The 21,214-nt window shown below is 27.6% G+C and overlaps 1 protein-coding gene across 9 annotated transcripts in view; it reads right to left on the reverse strand.

The window, feature by feature from the left end:
• The window catches only part of sls (sallimus), a 397,202-nt gene that overhangs the window by 247,808 nt on the left and 128,180 nt on the right, over nt 1–21,214 (reverse strand). For all 9 annotated transcript variants that reach the window (XM_075372741.1, XM_075372740.1, XM_075372745.1 and 6 more), the window contains exons 47-62: nt 19,780–20,069; nt 17,408–17,528; nt 15,969–16,156; nt 15,307–15,524; nt 14,083–14,341; nt 12,049–12,267; nt 11,590–11,784; nt 7,955–8,135; nt 6,537–6,895; nt 4,846–5,052; nt 3,797–4,055; nt 2,864–3,003; nt 2,225–2,486; nt 1,616–1,769; nt 1,327–1,460; nt 332–563 (exon numbers count right to left, since the gene is read on the reverse strand). In XM_075372741.1, coding sequence (XP_075228856.1) covers nt 332–563; nt 1,327–1,460; nt 1,616–1,769; nt 2,225–2,486; nt 2,864–3,003; nt 3,797–4,055; nt 4,846–5,052; nt 6,537–6,895; nt 7,955–8,135; nt 11,590–11,784; nt 12,049–12,267; nt 14,083–14,341; nt 15,307–15,524; nt 15,969–16,156; nt 17,408–17,528; nt 19,780–20,069 — 3,418 coding nt within the window. The remainder of the gene's footprint in view (nt 1–331; nt 564–1,326; nt 1,461–1,615; nt 1,770–2,224; nt 2,487–2,863; nt 3,004–3,796; nt 4,056–4,845; nt 5,053–6,536; nt 6,896–7,954; nt 8,136–11,589; nt 11,785–12,048; nt 12,268–14,082; nt 14,342–15,306; nt 15,525–15,968; nt 16,157–17,407; nt 17,529–19,779; nt 20,070–21,214) is intronic.

Genomic DNA, 21,214 nt, shown 5'->3' on the forward strand with positions numbered 1-21,214 from the left:
ACCTTTAAATATCTACCTTACATTCTTTTACAACTAGATAATTAAATCTTGATTATCCACTTGGGTAAATTTCATTATGCTCCTGCATAATCAGTGGCAATTTGTGAAAAAAATTTACTGCTTCTAGTTTTGTCTTTTTTTTTGCTCATATTTCATTGTCATAAAATGCTAAACCCAAATCAATTGTTATTAAGAATCTCCACATAATTTGTAAATATGCATTTAAAACTAATGTATTATTTTAGTTTTGAAGGCTCTCTTCTGGCTTGTGCTATATTTAACATATGTTTAATAGAAAAATAATAAACAAAAGAGAAATTAATGATCTTACTGTTGCCATGCGGCTTCCATTTCTCTGATACGTTCAATACTCTTCATTCCTTTAGGAAGTTGTGAATCATATATAATTCCAGGTTTACCAGTTGTTTTAATAATGGCACGTGTTTCATCCATACCGTATAAGTTGGTAGCCCTGCAAAGGTATTCACCACTATCTTCTGGGTATACCCAACCAAAGTTCATAGCAACATAACCAAAGTCATAGATAGGAGTAAACCGATTCTCTGTAAAATAACAAAAAAACAAATTTTAATATAAACATTTATCTTAATGCAAAGAAAACATATATCATAACAAATGCAATTAGTTCAAGAAGTTCTCATTTTATAAATCGCTTTTAACTCTAATTTAAGTAAACATCAGTACTTATTTTGTAGTAAGAAATTTACAGTTTGTATTAAATCATATTTATGATTACTTTATTTTTCTACACTTAATACTTTCATAAATATCTGAGATTCATCCAAACATTTTTGTTGAAATTTCACTTCCCTGTGAAAGCATTAAGTTTAAGATTAAACTTATATTAAATTTATTTTTACTAATTTCCCAATACCTACTGATGATCATTATTTAACAATCTAAATTCACATTTGGTTATATAATTTAATATGAAAATTGAAATGATAGGTTTTGCAGGATTTAACATTAACACATTGCCTCAAGTATTTTATATTTTATTATTTAAAGAAAAAAAATTATGTATTTCTTTTTTTTTATTTATATTTAGTAGTGACTAAAGTATTTTTTTTGACAATAGTTAAGTAATGATATATCTTGCAGGAGAAGAAATTATTATAGATGTATAAAGAAGTACAACATTTTTTAAAGATTTTTCTTAATTTTGAAACCATCAGAAGAGATGCATTACAATTTTTTACTTAATTTCAAATTTTAGCTTTGACTGAGGTTATTTTGCTTCACAACACAGATTAAATGTATTCCACTAAAATATTAACTTTTATAAAGAATAATATAACTACTTACTATGTGTCAACGGTTTTCCATTAAAGAACCATTCTACTTTCATATTTGGATCACCAACTGGTGCTAATTGGCATTCAAATTTAGTTGCTTGCATTTCAACTAATGAAGTCTGGTCCAGAATTTGAGTAACAAACCTAATAAAAAAAAAAGAAAGAATTTTACTTTTTATATAGTAAAAGAGTTCATTGCTTTAATATAAAAATTTGTATTAATTCCTACAGAGAAAATAACAATTTTTAATAATGGGACCACAAACTATTTTTTATTTGTGGTATGTTTAAAAACTAACCTTGGTGGTTGTTTCTTCTCTGCTTCATATAAATCTTCTTCTGTCAAATATATTTCAGATGTGTACTTTTTGATAGCAGCTTCCATTTGCATTAATGCTTCTGATTTCTTCATTCCTTTAGGCACTTGGTTCTGAAGAATAATAGTCGGTAATTCTGAAGAAAAAAAAATCATAGTGCATTTATTACAACTAAACTAATGATATTCAGTTAATTTTTTTTGTCACAAACAAATAAGGTTAAGCCATTTAAAAATTAATGTTTTATAATTTGTATTTGATAAAGTTAAAAAGATATTCTATACTTTTGAAGATTCTTGTTTATTCTAAATTCTTTTTGGTAACCACTTAGTCTTTTAGAATGTTTATTGGAACATATCTGATATAATAAAAACAGGAACATCTGTATAAATTATGACTTGAAAATAAAAAACATTTTACATTTTTTTTGTTGAAAAAGTAATTTTCATATAATATGAAATACTATACCTAAATTATAGGACTTTAGGATGTCAAAAAACCACTGAACATAAATAATATGCTTAAAAACATATCAGTTTTTCTTATCATCAATGTCAAATGAAGTAATTTAGTTTTATAAATCATACTTACGTTTACAAGATACAGTAGCTTTGGTGAAATCTTCTCCATAATTATTCACTGCTCGGCACACATATTCACCAGAATCTTCAGGATATACATAAAGTATATCTAGAGATACAAAGCCAAGATCAAAGAGTGTTCTGTAACGATGGCCAGAAGGTAATGGTTTACCATTACGGTACCATTCAATACGAAGTGTTGGATCTTTCTTTGGTTCAACTCTGCATTCAAAGTGTACAGGTTCTGCTTCACCAATTGTGGCTGATTCAATCTAAAAATAAATCATTAAAACAAAAGATAAATTATTTTCAAAAATTAAACTGTATTTATAAAGATCGAAAATGGTTATAAACAGTAATATATAAATAAAGATACAAAATCTAATTATATTCAATGCTGAAAATCGTGTGCAAATACAGTGAATATTTAAATTACTTAAATCATTTAATGTAGAATTGTAACAGCAAATTTTTACTTTGCTAGAAAAAATTTCTGCTCATGGAGAAATCATAATTAAGAATATTTTGTACAACCAACTTTAGCTTGACTATTTTAATAATTGTTACTTTATCTTTATAGGAAAATATTTAGAAAAAATTAATAAATATAAAATTATCATGTTTATAATTAATTTTAGTTTTTATATACCTGGGTAATGAATTTAGGTGGTTCAGTGGGTAAAGCATCTTCAGGTCTAGCTTCACTTACAGGACCTTTTTCTAATTCTTTTAATTTTTCACCACTCATACCCTGAGGCAGTTGTGAATCCAAAATAATATTTTGTTTAGCTGTAAAATAAATACATATTGTTTACTAATATTTGAAAATTATTACTGAATTTTCATATTTTAATCACAAAACAATTCTAACTGTAAACCATTTAATGAAATTTTTAAATTATCAAAGATATTACATTACTCAATAAACAATATTAAGCCTATTAAGCCACAGCAACATAACATAAAAACAATTAGACTACATTTTAAAAAAATTTCATTTGGAGGCAAGATTTTGCCTCTGGATGATATTTTTCATTATTATATCAAAGTACTATATTATTTATAGCAATATTTTAAAACTTAGTGGAATTATAAACAATAAAAACTAAGGACAATAAGGTTTTTTCCTAAAAAAGCAGTTACATAATATGAGTAAACAATTATACAGTAAGCAATTCCTAACTACATAACATTTAAAAAGTAATTATAAAAAAAATCTGATGACCTTATTTAAACATTATTTTTTAAAAAGTGTAATAACTAGGAATATATTAGCAATAAGAAAGCATTGAAAAAAGAAAGTCTTTTATGCAAAATATATGGAAGAAACCATCTCAGCAGTAAAACATGTTTAAATTTTATACCAGTTTATGTACAATAAATATACAATTTAAAAAAAAATTGTTTTATTACCTTAAAATGATAATTACCTCAAAAATATTATTGCTCAGAATTAAAATGTGTTCTATTGTCATGTAAACTGGCTTTATTTGTACTTCAGATATAAACCTGTGATAAATTAAGATTCTTATGAAAATAAAGAAATAGATAAACTGAATATATATATACATTTGTAATTTACCTTTGCAAATCAATTTAGCTTTGGTTGTAGCAGTACCCCATTTATTAGTTGCTCTACAGATATATTCACCAGAATCTCTTGCATAAACATAATCCATATCAAGTACAATGAAACCGAAATCATTTAGCATATGCACACGTGAACCGGTGGCAAAAGGTCTACCATTAAAGAACCAATCTATTCTCATAGATGAATCACCAACTGGTTCAACTTTACAATCAAAGTGTACACTTTGAGCTTCTTGTGCCTCCAGTATATCCTGTTAACATATAAATAGATAAATACATAAGATCAACTAAGTTCATTGAAGTAATTAACTTGTTACCTTTTCATTATGTTTATTTATTAAAAATTAAATAATTATATAATCAATCTTTTTTATGATCACTTTCAATTAATATTATGATCAACAACATATTTATTATTTTTTGCTTTGTTTCCCTTTACTATTTGGAAAAGATATGATATAACATTAAAATGTCAACTGTCAAAGCTGAATTTTATATGAGTTCTCCAAATCATAGAAGTTAAACAATGCTGAATGTAATATACTGCATGTTGTAGGCATCTATTTTTATTTTGTTTTATAATTAACCACGTTAATTTATGGTCGTGATCAGCTAACGAGCATAATCAATGTTACTAAAAATTAAAAAAAAATATTTTAATAAGATTTTTTTTTTATTACAGTTACACGTACATTTCTTAACATTAATTACTTTTTATTTAAATAATGAAACTAAAATTATGATCAAAAATTAATTTAATTACCTTAAATTACAAAAAACATTGTTTAATGATTATGTTATTGGTACTGGTTAACAAAATAGAAATCACAGTTTTCTTTTTACAACTTTTGTTATTTAAAATTAATTTACAATTATATGAGCTTCATTTATATGGGTCAGCCACTGATAATAGTCAATGTCCCATATGTACTATCCAGAACTATATATATAAATGTGTGTATTCATGCATGCATGCACTTGAACGCACACATACAGTTTATTATATAATTATATAAAAATGAAATGAAAATTCCAACTAACCTTAAGTTCAACAACAAATCTTGGTGGATTTGGTTTTTCTTCTTCTGATAATATTTCTTCTTTCTTATACAACGATTCTTCCAATTTCTGTATACTTTCAGTACCAGAACTGAATGTTGATGGCAACTGAGGTTCTAAAATAATACCTTGTCTTCCTCTAACTTGTAATTGACAAGATACAGTTGCTTCACCATGTTTATTTGTGGCCTAAAAAATAATAAAACAATTTTAGTAACATTTATGACTAAAAACTTAAGTAAGATTTCTATCTTTATTCAAGGATAACAAAATATGAAGAAAAATAAAATAAGCTAATAAAACTTAAATACAGTATGTGGTAAGTCAAGTATGTTTGTAAGTGGAGCCTGTTATCTGATCTCTCTAATGTGTCACTCTTGCAACAGTAGAATATTATTTGTTACTAGAATTTACACTGGTCTCTGATTTTTATCAAGAAGCAGTAGAACAGCACGATAACTGTTATATGCACTTTATAAAAATTTTAAATACATTTATTATTTAATGAAAAATCATTATTATTTAGTGCCAATTATGATGCTTGAAAAAGACCCTCAAACTTTGCTAGCTTATTCTCTGTAGTAGCGTGAGATGTCTTGCAAAGGAGAGAATAAGTGTAAGAGAGAGTGAGTCTATGAAGATATGCATCAGCTTTTATACTTAACGCGTACTTATACGTAACTTTCTTGTGTTACTACAGATATAAGTAGCAAGCTCTATTTATATGTTTTGTGCAGTTCTATGGACTGTTTGCAATCTTAAAAAACTTGTTTAGCTTAGAAGTATTACTAAGGTAATGATATCATATATACCAGTTCTGCCATTATCTTTCACTATGTTCAATCATGATAGTCAATCATCTTTTTAGAATAGAGAACATTAATTTTTATTGAATGTAACCAAAATTAATTGATTTAACTTAGACTGCAGTACTTTTAGTTGTTTTTGCAAGCTCTTCAATGACATTAATAATATTATTTTAGAATAGTGTGATTTTATCATTATGTCTGTGATAGAAGCACATTATTATGATAAAAAAAAAAAAAAAAAATTGTGTGAATTCCATTATTCTATCCATGATAGATTAATGAATCTAAAAAAACTACCACCTCCTCCAGCCTTATCTAATATCTCTATCTACTTTCTCCTATCTCTCTCTTTTTCTGTTTAGCCTCCGGAACCACCATAAGGTATTACTTCAGACGATGAATAAGGATGATATGTATGAATGTGAATGAATTGTAGTCTTGAACTGTTTCAGGTCAACCATTCCTGAGATGTGTGGTTAATTGAAACCCAATCACCAAAGAACACCGGTATCATAGGATCTTGTATTCAAATCCAAATAAAAGTAACTGCCTTTACTAGGATTTGAAGCTTAGAACTCTCGACTTCGAAATCAGCTGATTTATGATGACAAGTTAACCATTAGATCAGCCCAGTAGTACAAACTTTTTCCTATTTAATAACCAATCTATCTACCCCTCCCCACTACTCTACTTCATTCTCATTAATATAAAGTTTGGTTAACACAGTAGAATAATGATCTCAAAAGTAGTGTAAAGCATGATTTTGTAAGAACAAATTAATGCTGCAATTTGTAACTCAATTATGACTGTTAACATTGCAAAATAAGGTGGAAAAAATACACAATGCAGATGAAAATAACTTACTTTGCATGTATATAATCCAGAATCTCTCTGATAACATCCAGCAACTTCAAGTATAACAAATCCAAAATCATTAATAGTTTTAACACGAGATCCAGCAAATAATGGTTTACCATTATGGAACCATTCTACACGCATACTAGCATCATTGACTGGTGTTAAACGGCATTCAAAATGAGCTAACTGGTTTTCACCAAGTACTAAATCAGCTGGTGTTGTTATAAACTCTGGTGGTTTGCCACTGTCTGCCTCAGGTGATAATGGTGTTGGAGCTTGACCAAGTCCTTCTAATTCAGCAATTTTTTCAATAGTTCCTTCCATACCTTTTGGAAGTTGTGAATCCAATATGATACTTCTTTTGCCTTAAAAAAGAAATATAAAATATGTAAATTATTAAATACTATACAAACTTAAAACACTTTTTATGTTCTATTTTCAAAGATTTAAGAGGTATCAACCATCATAATCATTAACCATTAATATATGAAAATAGCATGCACTGAAACTGCAAATTGTTTAATTTCAGTGATCCATGAAATCAAATTAATTAATTTGGTTTCAGCTGATGGAATTTTATCCTAAGTTGACATTCTTCAATTCCCTGGATGCTACTCTCAAAGTATCTTTAACCTAAAAGCCACACCATTTCATCAAAACCTTTAATTTATTTTTTACTTACATCAGGTAACGTATGTAAGGTATGTATATCTAGGCACCTACCATGTAATACAAGCTGCTCCAGAAAATGATGCAGCTAATTCTAAAATAGCAAGATTCTATGCCCAGCTTAATTGGGAAAGTGACGAGTGTTGGGAAAGTGACAAGTGAATTGATTCCTCATTGCCTCCTTCACTGAGCTGATGCTAATTAAACTGTTACACATCAGCATGTTAAGCTCACCAAAATGCAAATGGTATGTGATACAAGTTAGATTTTCACTCTATTCACCAAAATCTTCACCTATTTTCCACAGGAGCTGGTTGTATTGTGAACAATACAGAGAAAGCAAGTAATGGTGACTGACTAGTGCTGCTTATACCTCAAATGCTTTACACATTTCAGTCATGAGAAAGACTGGAGAAAGCAATGTAAGCAAACATTTTAAATACTTTACCAAGAAAAAATACATTTTATATGCTGCTTTTATGAAAGAGCGGGTATCAACAGCTTAAATCATTAGCCTAGCGGAAATTGGTAGTGTATGAAAAGATGCCATGTCTGACTGGGATTCAAACCTAGGATCTCCACACAAAATACTGAGATGTTACCTACTAAGCCACAGAGGTCAGCTGTTGTTACTTGGTAAAGAAAACTCTTTTTGTAAGCACTAAATTTATTATCTTGTTCATTTTTTATGGTATAGGTATTTCTGAAATTAAATTAAATATAAAATACAAAAATCAAATAATTAGACTATTTACCCTGTACTTTCATTGTAGCAGTAGTAACAGCTTGTCCATAATCATTAAATGCTCGGCATGAATATTCACCTGAATCTTCAGGATATACAGGTGAAATTTCCAAAATAACAAATCCAAAATCACAGAAGGTTCTAAATCTTGAACCAGTTCTTAGTGGTTTACCATTCCAGAACCATTCAACCTGAAAATAAATGCGATATTTATTTATAAATATTATTTTTGTGTGATGTGTTTTTATATTTACCAATAAACATATTAAATGAAAAGCTTTTTTTTTGTCGTTAGTCATTTGACTGGTTTTATGCAGCTCTCCAAGATTTCCTACCAAGTGCCAGTTGTTTCATTTTGGTTTACCCCCTACATCCTACATCCCTAACAATTTGTTTTACACATTCCAAACGTTGCCTGCCTGCAAAATTTCTCCCATCTACCTAACCCTCCAATGTCAAAGCAACTATTCCAGGATACCTTAATATGTAGCCAACAAGTCTGTCTTTTCTTTTAACTATATTTTTCCAAATGCTTTTTTCTAATTCAATCTGCTGCAACACCTCTTCATTTGTCACTTTATCCACCCATCTGACTTTTAATATTCTTCTATATCACCACATTTCAAAAGCTGAAATGAATCTTTTCTTCTCAGGTACTCGTCATCCAAGTTTCAATTCCATATAAAGCTATGCTCCAAACATATACTTTCAAAAATGTTTTCCTGATGTTTAAATTAATTTTTAATAAAAGCAAATTATATTTCTGACTCAAAGCTCGTTTCGCCTGTGCTCTTTGGCATTTTATATCACTCCTGCTTCATCCATATTTAATAATTCTACTTTCCAAATAACAGAACTCTTCTACCTCCATAATCTTTTCTCTTCCTAATTTTATATTCACTGGTTCATCTATATTATTTCTACTACATTTCATTACTTTCATTCTGTTCTTGTTTATTTTCATGCAGTAGTCCTTGAGTAGGACTTCATCAGCCATCTCACTCATCATTTGCTCTAAATCTTTTTTACTCTCAGCTAGAATTACTATATCATCAGAAAATAGTAGCATCTTTATCTTTTCACCTTGCACTGTTACTCTGGATTTAAATTGTTCTTTAATATCATTAACTGCTAGTTCTATGTAAAAATTAAAAAGTAATGGGGCTGGGGAACATCCTTGTCAGAGTCCCTTTTTTATTATGTTCTTTGATTATTACTGTTGCAGTTTGGTTCCTGTAAATGTTAACAATTGTTCTTCTATCTCTATACTTGAACCCAACATTTTTTAAAATGCTGAACATTTAAAAAATGTTCAGCATTTAACCAGGAATTGTTCAGAATTAACCAGGAAGTCCAGGAATTTTCCAGTCTATGTTATCAAATGCCTTTTCTAAGTCTATAAATGGTATATACGTCGGTTTGATTTTCTTTAATCTTCGTTATACTATTAATCTGAGCACTAAAATTGCTTCCCTTGTCCCTATACTTTTCCTGAAACCAAATTGGTATTCTCTTAACACTTCCTTCCACTCTCATCTCAATTCTTCTGTACAGAAATAAGAAAAGTTTTATCTATTAAAAAAGTAAAATTTTTGGGTATAAAGCATTTTATGGCTAAAAATGTACTCATTAAGATCCAAACTACGGCATAATTTAAAAACAGTAGATGTTTATTTCAAACAAATATGATAATAAGTTTTTCAAGTCACATAGTTTAATGACTAAAGCTTAAACTTTTTAAAAACTATTTAAAAAAAAAATACAAATATCAGGATATTCATAAATTATTTCAATCTCTTAAACCTTGATAGTACCTTTATTTTAGATTTTGATATCCATTTACTGTATTTTATGTTCATTTACATATTTAAAAAAAAATTTATTATAAGATCCTTTAAAAAAAAAAATTGTAAAAAATGTTTACCCTTGGGCTAACTTTCACTCTGCATTAAGGTTCTTCATAATTCTGAAGAATCAATGAAGAATGAATGCTAGCTCAGATAAAGGTGAAGCTTTAGTAAATAAATTTAATTAATATAATTAAAGAATTATAGTTATCTTTATTATTAATAGTAAAACATGAATATACAATTTGAAAAAATATAGTAAAGATTAAAAACTGATAAAAAAATTAAAGGAAACTAATAAAAATAAGAACCTGATAAAAATAATATGATTGTTTATGCATGAATATTTAACTAAATAAACTTCTACATACAGTGTGGCACACGAAATGATCCAACATTTGTTTTGACAGTAATTATTAATGTAATTTATGTTGGCAGAAGTGACAGCAGTTCATGAATATTGGTTTCTTCTCTTTCTGAGTGTGCTGTTTGTGTATCATTCCAAGGTGGCTGACAAAGGAAGATTGACTGCTGAACAGATTGTGTTGTTTTTTAATGAAACAGAAAGTGTGGTGCTTATACAAAGACAGTTTCATGCACATTTTCAAACTTGGTAGTTGCCCTCATTTAAAACAATACATAAGACTTTACGAAAAATTAAATAGTGATGATTCAGAAAGTGCAAACGGCCTGCCAATATTCATTCTCCATAGAATGTTGAAGCTGTCATAGCAGAACTGCTGAGGAGCCCAAGTAAATCAACAAGAAAAGTAGCAGTATAACTTGGGATTTCTAGGTGAACTGTGCAGCAAATTTTAAAAACTGATTTACATTTGTATCCGTACAAAATAACAGTATTACCTAATTTAACGATTGACTAGAAACATCAAAGAATGGCATTCACTGAATGGGCTGTGAACCAAGATGTATTGTTGAACAATGTTTGGTTTTCAGATGAGGCACATAATCACCTAGATGGGGTTGTTAATAAACAGAATGTGTTTTTGGGCTTTTGAAAATCCATACGTGCTTCATGAAAAAGTGCATCATTCTCCAAGAATTATGGTATGGCCGCTATCTCAAATCATGGGGTAATTGGGCCATTCTTTTTTTAACAGACTGTGAACATTATCTAAATATGGTGCTTAATAATTTTGTTCCTCAGCTTCTTGCAAATGCATTTCAATTAGGAAATGAGTGGTCCATATAGGATGGGGGTCAGACCACACACAGCTGATGTTTTAGAGTTTCTGCATGAAAATTTAAATGTAAATGTCATTACAAATTGATTTCCTAATCATTTTGTGTGTAGACAGAACTGGTCCCTGAACAGTCCTGATTTGAATCCATGTGATTATTTCCTTTGGGGATTTCTACAGGAAAAGATTTTTCCTAAACATCCTCATACCGTGATGGAATTGCGAGTGCTGATCATTGATGCATGCAACAAAATAACTGAGGATATGTGTCATCGAGTTATGAACAACATAGGAGTTTGTTTTAAAGAAATTGCTAGAGGTGATGGTGGTCATTTTGAACATGTGATAAGCAGAACAAAATCTCCAGGTATGTAGTAAATATGTTGTATTTTACCTTTCTGTATTGCAATTCAAATAAATATTTTTTAACAAAACCAAATGTTGGATCATTTCGTGCACCACCTGTGGTAATATTAATAATAAAAATGTTCATTTACAAGAATTTTATAATGTTGAGGAGTATTTGGCAAGGGATTGAAAAGTGATAAAACATACGTACGTAATTAAGGTTGTGAAAATAATTCATGAAAGTAAATTACCTTTAATTTTGGGTCGTCAGTAGGTGTCAATCTTGCTTCAAAGTGAGCATTTTCACCTTCACGAAGGCTTTCAATGTTTGCAAGAGGAACAGTGAAAACTGGTGCTTGACCACGTTCTTCTGTAACTCTTTCATCTCTTGTCTTGAACATAGCATCTTCAAGGTTCTGGATTTTTTCTAGACCACCTTCCATACCCTGCACAAATAATTTATTTAATTTTAACAACAAACAAAGGTAAGATAAATATTTATCATAAAATTCACTGAATTACTCTGAATTACTCAAATTGGTTAAAATAATTGTGATATATTTCTTTTGTATTTTAATCAAAACAAAAACATGACTGAAAATTTAACATGGAGAAACTGTTTGTTCCCTTCTTTACTTATTTAAATTTAATATTTTAATTGTTAATTTTTTTTAGGTATACTGTAAATCAATCTGAATAAAAATATTAACCTGTGGTAGTTGTGAGGTCAAGATCAAACTAGCTTTAGATAGACATTTCAAAGTAGCCTTAGTGGAATCTGTACCAACTTTATTGGTTGCCCGACATTCATATTCACCAGAATTTTCTTCATAACAATATAAGATATCTAGAATAACAATACCAAAGTCATGGAATGTTCTATAACGATGTCCATGAGGCAGTTTCTTTCCATTGTAAAACCATTCGACCTGAAATTATAAAAAAAAAGATTTCACTAAATAAACTTTTAAAATAAAATAATTTAATTAACTGTAGATATAATTTTCTACCATTAATTCATTTATCAAATTGAATAAACTATTTACAAGTCAAGCATTTAAGTTAGGTCATCAATGTTTTTAATTCATATTTCTTTTAATACAATTTTTTCAATGTGTAGACAAGTGATCTAGTAAACAAGTAATTTTTACTGATAACTTTATCACTAGAAAAAAAAATTATTTATGCAATCTCTTCAAAATAATTCATAGATATACAGACTCAAGAAAAATCAATTAAAACTGAAAATATTTCATTAGAAATTGTTAAGTTATCAAGGCAATCCTGAATAAATGAAGATTAATTAAACGGGTAATAAATAAAGAGAATGCCACAATCATAAGGTTTAACTGTCCATTAAATACCAAGCTGTATTAAAAAATGATTAATTTTTAAACAGAAGAGAGAGATTTTTTTAACATTACACATCTCTACATTTCCAATTATCATTAATAATAAATCTTGCAAAATTATAAATTTTAAAATGTGCCTATAAATAAATATATACATGAATTTTTAACTATTGAAATAAAATTTGGGCAACTAACAATCAACTACGTAATTTTAGAATTATTTTGAACACTAGTCAGTTTTTGAGAAGTAACTTTGAAAAATGTGAATTATTTTTTAAAAAATCTGAAAGAAAATAAATTTTTCACAACTGAATTGTTAGGCTTATTTTTATGTTAATTTATTACTATTTCCAAGGTAGTAATGTTTATACATGTCAAACAAGAAATCTTCCTCCACTTTTACAAACAGAAAAATCTGGGTAATTTTAATTCAAATTAAGATGATTCTAGTCATTGATGGAATCAGTGCCATATTAAAAGTTCTATCTAATAATATTGTATCATATTAAATTTGTAAGCATCCATTTTGGATTTTTTCATATTTACATTGTATCTTAATCCCATATATATTTCAGCTGATTTTTTTTGTGTTGTTCAGAAGTATTTATTCTATTATTTTGCAATATAATTAACTAATATGAACACTAGATTATGACACTAATCTATTGTCTATTCACTATTGCACTAACATGTGCTCTATGAAAAAGCAGTAATTTTAACAGTATGAATGTGTACAGTATATTTCAGTGGATGTAACGTTACACATTTGGAGTGATTATTTCCAGAAAAAACATACAACTGGTACCTACTATTTATTCAGCATAAAAATACCATATATTGTAAGAAAAATTGAAGATGGATACTGTATGGTATATAGTATCTTACCAAATTACAGTAATTACCAAAGATATTTGCATTTAATAAAAAAATTAATCAATGATTAATCAAATACGTAAAGACTCCACAAAAAAAAAAATTCTTATTTCAGGATAAAAGTTTTCATAATTATAAGGAGAAGAGAATCTGGAACATCTTTTTTCCAATCTATACAATCAAGAAATTAATTGATCGATTTTTAATGTTATACAATAATTTCCCAAATCATTAATTGTGTAATTATTGATAAATAATATTACGTTTATATTACATGATATAATATGATATTACATACTTAAATCTGGATCTGACTCAGGGAGGCGGGGCAAAAGAAAAACGAGAAAAAAAATTATATTATATGGTATTTTAAAAATATATGTCTTTTGCTGCTGATACAATTTTGATAATGCTTATAATAAATAATGCTAATGGAATTATGTTTCAATAACAGCCATTTCATTTTAACCAGCAGTGAAACTGCCAAAACATAATATACATATTAATTTATATACATACTACAAGATTAGGATCGTCAACTGGAGTAAGTCTAGCTTCAAAATGAGCACTTTGTCCTTCTTTAAGCTGAGTAACATCTTTAATTTGAGTAATAAATCGAGGAGGTTCACTGACAGGAGTTGGTGGAGCAGAACCCTTAGGTCCCCTATTTAACTCAAGTTCTCTAATTCGAGCCAGTGCATCTGGTTGTAAACTGTCCAAATAAACTCCACCTTTCCCAATACATTTAATTGTTGCTTTTGTAAAATCTTCACCATACCTTTAAAAAATTAATTAAAAACAAAGTTATTTAACTTTTATGAAATTAATTAAATATTATAAATAAATGACCAAGTAACAAGGAAAATAAAATTTGTTATCTATACTCACCCGATAGTATATTGATTGACTTGCACATTTTTATTATACAAATTATTTTACTTTAACAATCATTTCATTAGTAACTAAATAAAGAGCATGCTTATGGATGTAAATATCTGAAGAATTAATCTGATACTCCGTAACATGCAAAAAGCAATCAGTAATAAAATACATAATCAATTACCAAGTACAAAATAAATGTAAACCATTTCAGATTTGGGTAAAAGTTAAAAACATTAAATACAGTTTTACTGCATACTGTTGCTGATGTTTTTTTTTACACTTATGATTTTATCAGTTTTTCTCATTAAAAAAAAAAATTACCAAGTTATAATAATCAAAACTTATCAGAGTCTCAATTTAAGTGGATGTTAGGGTTTTGGGTGAGATAATTTGCTGCATTCTTATTTGCCTCATAATTCCATAAATGTTGAAACACACTAGAAGTATCCCAGAAAATGTAAGTTAATTCTGAAATACTACACGATACTATTATGGCAAAATATTGTGATCTAGGTATTAGATGATGTAAAATGTTAAAATGGGGATTAAGTGACAACAGCCTTGGTTATGTTCAATAAATTGATTACTGTTGACCAAAGTAGTCAAAAAACATTGAATAAAACTTCTCCATAGGTTGGCCTGATTCTAGAATTTACCAGCTAATAACTGTAATGGTTAATCTCATGTAAAATAAACTAAAAAAGTTAATTATGCTGTAAGAACAAGATGTTCAGCATCCTTTGAGACATCAATAACTAGATTCAAACATTAAAAAAAAATCATATAATTATTTAAAAGCAATTTTTACTTTATCATGATTATTATTATTATTAAATAGTTTTAATTATTCTTATTACTCACTTGTTGCTAGCTTTGCAGATGTATTCACCAGTGTCATGGCTTTGAGTATATGCAATATCCATAACAACAAAACCAAAATCAGAAACGGATTTAATGCGAGATGATTGTCTGATTGGTTGTCCATTATGGAACCATTCAACCTTAAGGTTAGGATCATCAACTGGTATCAGAGTACATTCAAAGTGGGCAGAATCACCATCCTTAAGACCTTCCAAACTCTGAAAAAATATTAAAATTGTTTAATAAAATGCAGTGCCATTATGTGTTATGCATGTATAAAATATGTTATCATAACTTTTTTTGCCTAAAAAAAAGTTTTTTTTTTAACTAAGTAGTAAACTTAGGCAACTTAGTTGGCAACTTTTTTGCCTAAAATATATTATTTGCCTAAAAAAAATTTGGTATAAAAATATATCTAGCAGGGGACAAAGAAGAAAATTACTTAACCAACATATCAAGGAAATTTACAATGAATAATGCAATTTCTGAACTATGCAATTTCTTCTGTATCTGTAAACATCAGCCTCTGATAGGTTTTTACACCCCAATCTGATAGTCTTTATTAAATATGATTAATCACTAATTTAAAAAAGTATTATTAAGTATTAGAAGGCCAAAGCAATGAAATTGAAATTATTAAACAACTTATTTATTAACTGTACCTTAATATGTGAAGTAAACTGTGGTTTTTGTCCCTTTGATTTATCAACACATTCCAATGTTACACTTATTTCAGCTCTACCCCATTTATTGGTAGCTCTGCAACTGTAGGTACCAGTGTCTTCAATCTTTGTTCCAAGTACTTCAAGTACAACCATACCAAATGCATAAACAGTACGGAAACGATGACCTGAAAGAATTCAAGTAATAAAGAAAATATTAAATAAACTTGAAAAATTAAAATAAATAATAGAGGAAGAATTATTTTAAATGAAAATATATTTGTAAAATTATATTTGAGTAGGTTGTATAACATTTTTATCAATATGTCATAGATGTAGATAAAGTGAAATATCTATAAAAGTCTTTTCTCAAATTAAGAAAATTAAAGTTAAAAAACACGACAGGCCAAAGAAGTAAGTTTTAGCATGATAATAAGACAACCTCTTAAGTTTTTACTCTGTTACAACTACATGAGAAGTAAGATTATTTGAGAGCTAGGATCATAATACTTTAAAATGGCATCTTTGCAGGAATAGATGTTTCCTTTAGTTCCAAGTGATCAAAGTGGTGATAATTTTGAAAAAGGATAAGGATGAATGCAAGAATATAATACTTGGTATGCCAAACTTAAGGAGGAGTGATGGTTTAACTATGTCAATGAAGAGACTGTTGAAAGTAAGTATCCAAGAGTGCAATGTTTGCACTCACTTTTCAGATGAGGCTACTATTTTCCATAATTCTGATAAGAGTCCATATACACAATTTACAAATATAGAGTTCAAAGAATCTCTATATAGTACTGAAGAAAAAATCTGAACTTAGACACGTTGATTATCCTTAGAAAAGAATTAATGCCATTTTTCCTGTAGATGGATAAGGTGCAATAAACTAACATTCTGCCTTTGCAATCACCTTCTTTCAGATTTTTTCTGATAAGGTTATAACAAGAACTAGTCTACTCAACAAATATTCTGATTTGCACACAATGATTAGGAAGATTCTAGATGCTGTTTCTGCTTTCAACATAAATATTTTAAGATAGTTTTTGATGAAAACTGAAATATAGTTTAAATGTTCAAGGCATGAGTGTAAAATAGAGGTCTGATAATACGGCAAGAAAATAAAATAAATAAATTTAATGTTATAAATTTTTCTATATCATGCTTAGTATCATATCTAGTTTCTACCTATAGACATTTTCTAATATTGATTTTCTTAATAAAAGAATGAGTTAAAGATCATGCTTTATAAAATTATATAAATGATATGCAACAAAACAAAAATACTCCCTTTTCCACTGATTACAGCACAAACAGAGGAAAACTGAAAGTTAAATAAATTACATTTAACTGAATTAATTAGATATCACTACAATAATAAATATAGCAATTAAAAATAAACTGTGTCGCCTAAATGAGTTATTTTTATTAAAACTTACCTGCTTCCAGTGGTTTTCCATTGTAAAACCATTCAACAACCATAGTCTGGTCACCAACTGGTGTCAATGACGCTTCAAAGTGAGCAATTTCTCCTTCACTTAAATTGCTGAGGTTCTGGAACTATAATCCAAAAAAGAGAAATTGATATTTGTAATGTGATGCCATACTTAAAAATTACATAAATAAGAAAACAATAATAAGGAAAAATACTAAAAAATAAAGATTTTAAAACTCCTATAAACATTAAGTATATGAAAATATTAACATAATAATGAACCCACATATAATTTATGAAATTAAGATGTGCAATGTTGGGGCAAAAACAAATAATAAAAAATAAATATGTAATATTGAATAAAAAAAAATGTACACAAAAAATCTACAATGTATACTCTTTAAAAATTAATTTGTTTAATAGAGTTGAAACTTGAGATTAGGAGCTTAACAAAAAAAAAAAATAAAAAATAAAGCATGCTCTATAATTTACTAAATTATATGTATTAAAATACAATATTATTTTGGCATTTTAAAAGCCAACTTGTAGTAATTTTTCTAAATAAGAATAAGGGAAATTATTCACATGACATACTAAAAAAATACATTAATTGTAAAAAAGGATTATTCTGTAGCCTAAAATCTTTCAACATTTGATTATTTTAAATCCACCACCACCACCTTAAAACCGACACCAACCCAGTGTAAGCTCATAAATGAAAAAAAAAAACATAAATATACCTGACAATGAAACTTCGGTATACTACCAGGGATCGCCTGAAAAATCATTATAATATTAAATAAAATCAATAAGTCTTCTTAAAATAAATTTCTATTTAAAGAAATTTTGGTATTTCCCAATTAATCAGCATCCACCCATTATTTTGTAATTTTTCTGAATTATGCTAATTATTATGACATTAATAAATGCCAAAGTTTTTTATACAAAAGAACCTTTCATTTATGTAGATAGCTATTATGCACAGAACAACACTTAGTCCAACAAATACAGCTAAAGAATCTTAACACCTGTTATCCAGTTCATAATACATTTTTTTTTTATTGAATATTGATACAAGCAGTATGTGGTGGATTATAACTGCATACCAGGTGAGAGAATTATCAGCACGTTTTGGCCTACATAAAATAGCTGTCTAGTCTTAGAAGTTGCTATAATATGATATTCAGTAGATAATTTATGTTTAAAAATAATTATTATTTCAGTACAGGAAAAATTACAAAATAATAGATGATTGCAGGTTAACGGTAAAGTTTAACTCTAGATAGAAGTTTTACTGGAAATCAATATTATTACACTAAATAGTAAGCAAAAATAATATTCCTAAGAAAAATAATTTACTCTTTGAACAAAATTATCAATGGCAGAACACAAAATGAAATGGAACTAAATAAGACCAAATAGACAACAAAGATTTATTAATTATATCATTTACAAAATAAAAAAAATAAAATTAAGATAAAGGAACTAAAATCAATCCAATTATGTGGTACTATTTAAAAAGAAAAAAACTGTAAATCACAGCATAACAGTGAAAATTGAACCATTAAATGTTTAAACAACTACATAATAAAAAACAAAAATAAATAAATAAATACAAAAGTTAAATACACTCTGCTTTTAGTAAAACAAAACAAAATGAAGAATTTATATTTCATTAAGTAGAACAAAGATTGAAAAATGTAATTCTTTGGAAATTAAATTTTCTTCTCAATTCTGATTATTTAATTGTCATCAGAGTGAAGATTAATATTCCTTATAAGCAATGTTACAATTTATTTCTTTGAATCACTATAAAGCTCCTCGAAGAATGCAGATTGCTATTTTACAAAAATAGAGGTTTTTCAATCCTATTTAAATGCTTTTCACCATTCATGATTTTTATAATGAAATTTTTTTTTAAAGATGGAATTACTTTCTTTATTAATAATGCTGGATGAACAACAAATAAATTGCTAATAAATAAGGGATTGAAATGTATTAATTTTGTATTATCCATCTACTGTTTTGTGCTTCCAAGGACTTAGGAATTGATGTACTCCATACCTTTTGGACAAGTTAATCGCATAACTGGTTTGTCTACATTCTTGTAATAACTGATAGGATTGATGAAATTCAGTAAAGATGTACCTGTGTAAATAATTACCACTTTAAACAAATTTAATTTCAAATGATGAATTTTCTTCTAAGAAAACTTTTATCTTTTTTTGAAAAATCAAGCACTTTTGTTATCTATCAAACTTTTAAAGTTTAAATAATACTATTTTAAATATCATAGATCTTTAAAACTGTGTTTTTCAAAGGTATCCTCAGGATTCTACAGTCACTGAATTTAACTTCATACAAAAAAAACTTTACCTGTTTAGTAAACACAGGAGCTTGCCCATCTTCAGCTTCTGGCGCACCAGGTTCTTGTCTTCTCAATGCTTCTTCAAGTGTCTGAATCTTTTCTAAACCTTCTTCACCCTTAGGATGCTGAGTCTGTTCAATCAGTCCAGCCTTGGATGTGCAATAAATTGTTGTTGATGTAAAAGCTTCCCCAGCATCATTATATGCTTTACATGTGTAAATACCTTGGTCACGATCATAAACTTCAGTCAAATCCAGAGTCACAAAACCAAAATCACTTGTCACCTTGAAACGCGATCCTAAAATTATCAGAAAATTATAAATTATATTAAATATAACAAACATAAATATATGTATATATACAAAAACATTTGATAAGACACGTATTATCATTTAGCAAAAGAATAGTGCATGATACCATTTTAATTGTTTTAAAACAAAATCATTATTATTAAAAACGAATAATTTCATTTTTAATATGACAGAATAACAAAAATGTATGATTTCTGTTCATTCATTTTCAAATGTTACAACTAATGTCATGTTGTATTTCATATGAGGTAAGAAAGTTAAAATGATAAAATAATTTAACAAGAGCAAATTATTTTTAAATGTTAAAGCAACAGATTTTTGCCTTTTAACATTTAAAAAGAATTTGTTTCAGTCTATTTTTAAAACAATAACAGACCGAAATAAATTCTTTTTAAATGTTAAAAGGCAAAATCTATTGAAAAAACTCACTTAAATGAAAAATGAAAATAAATCCTATTTCAACTACTTAGTGACATAATCTGTAAAAATTAATAAAATATTTTTAAAATGATAAAATATTAATAGAAAAAGATAATTATTTAAAGAATGTAAAAAAAGAGGGACTACAAAGTAAAAACTATATAAAACAGAATACTGCAGCCTCTTCCATTGTTGGGTTGATGTTGATGAATATATACTGAAATATGATACTTTTTGTTTCCTCCAATCTTGAAGGAATTCAAGATTCTAATATTAGTACTGAATATTCAAATGCAATATCTTTTGATGTACAGTAGTGTGCAATAAAATAAAAGAATTTTGAAATAACAGAAAATAATTATAATTTAATGACAAAATATAAACTTACTAACTACAGAATGACAGAAAGTAATACAAATATGTAATCAGAAAAAAATGGTAGCCATTAAAATTAAAAGTATCTTACCGATTTGCATATATAAAATTATTTGATTTCCAATCAATACATCATTAACATGATGTTCAAAAAATAACCACTCAAAACTGCCCTCCTGTAAAACATTTTTGGGCAAATACATTGTTTGATATTATTTAAAATTAATAGTTTTATTCCTCTCAGATTTTTTTCTAGATTAAATAACATGTTTAAAAAACAAACACATAAAAATACTGTATCTTTACAGCCTTTATCTGGAAAGTTGCTTGAAAATTA

The sequence above is a fragment of the Lycorma delicatula genome, chromosome 8 (assembly GCF_047948215.1).
Source record: "Lycorma delicatula isolate Av1 chromosome 8, ASM4794821v1, whole genome shotgun sequence".
In the NCBI taxonomy this organism is placed as follows: domain Eukaryota; kingdom Metazoa; phylum Arthropoda; class Insecta; order Hemiptera; family Fulgoridae; genus Lycorma; species Lycorma delicatula.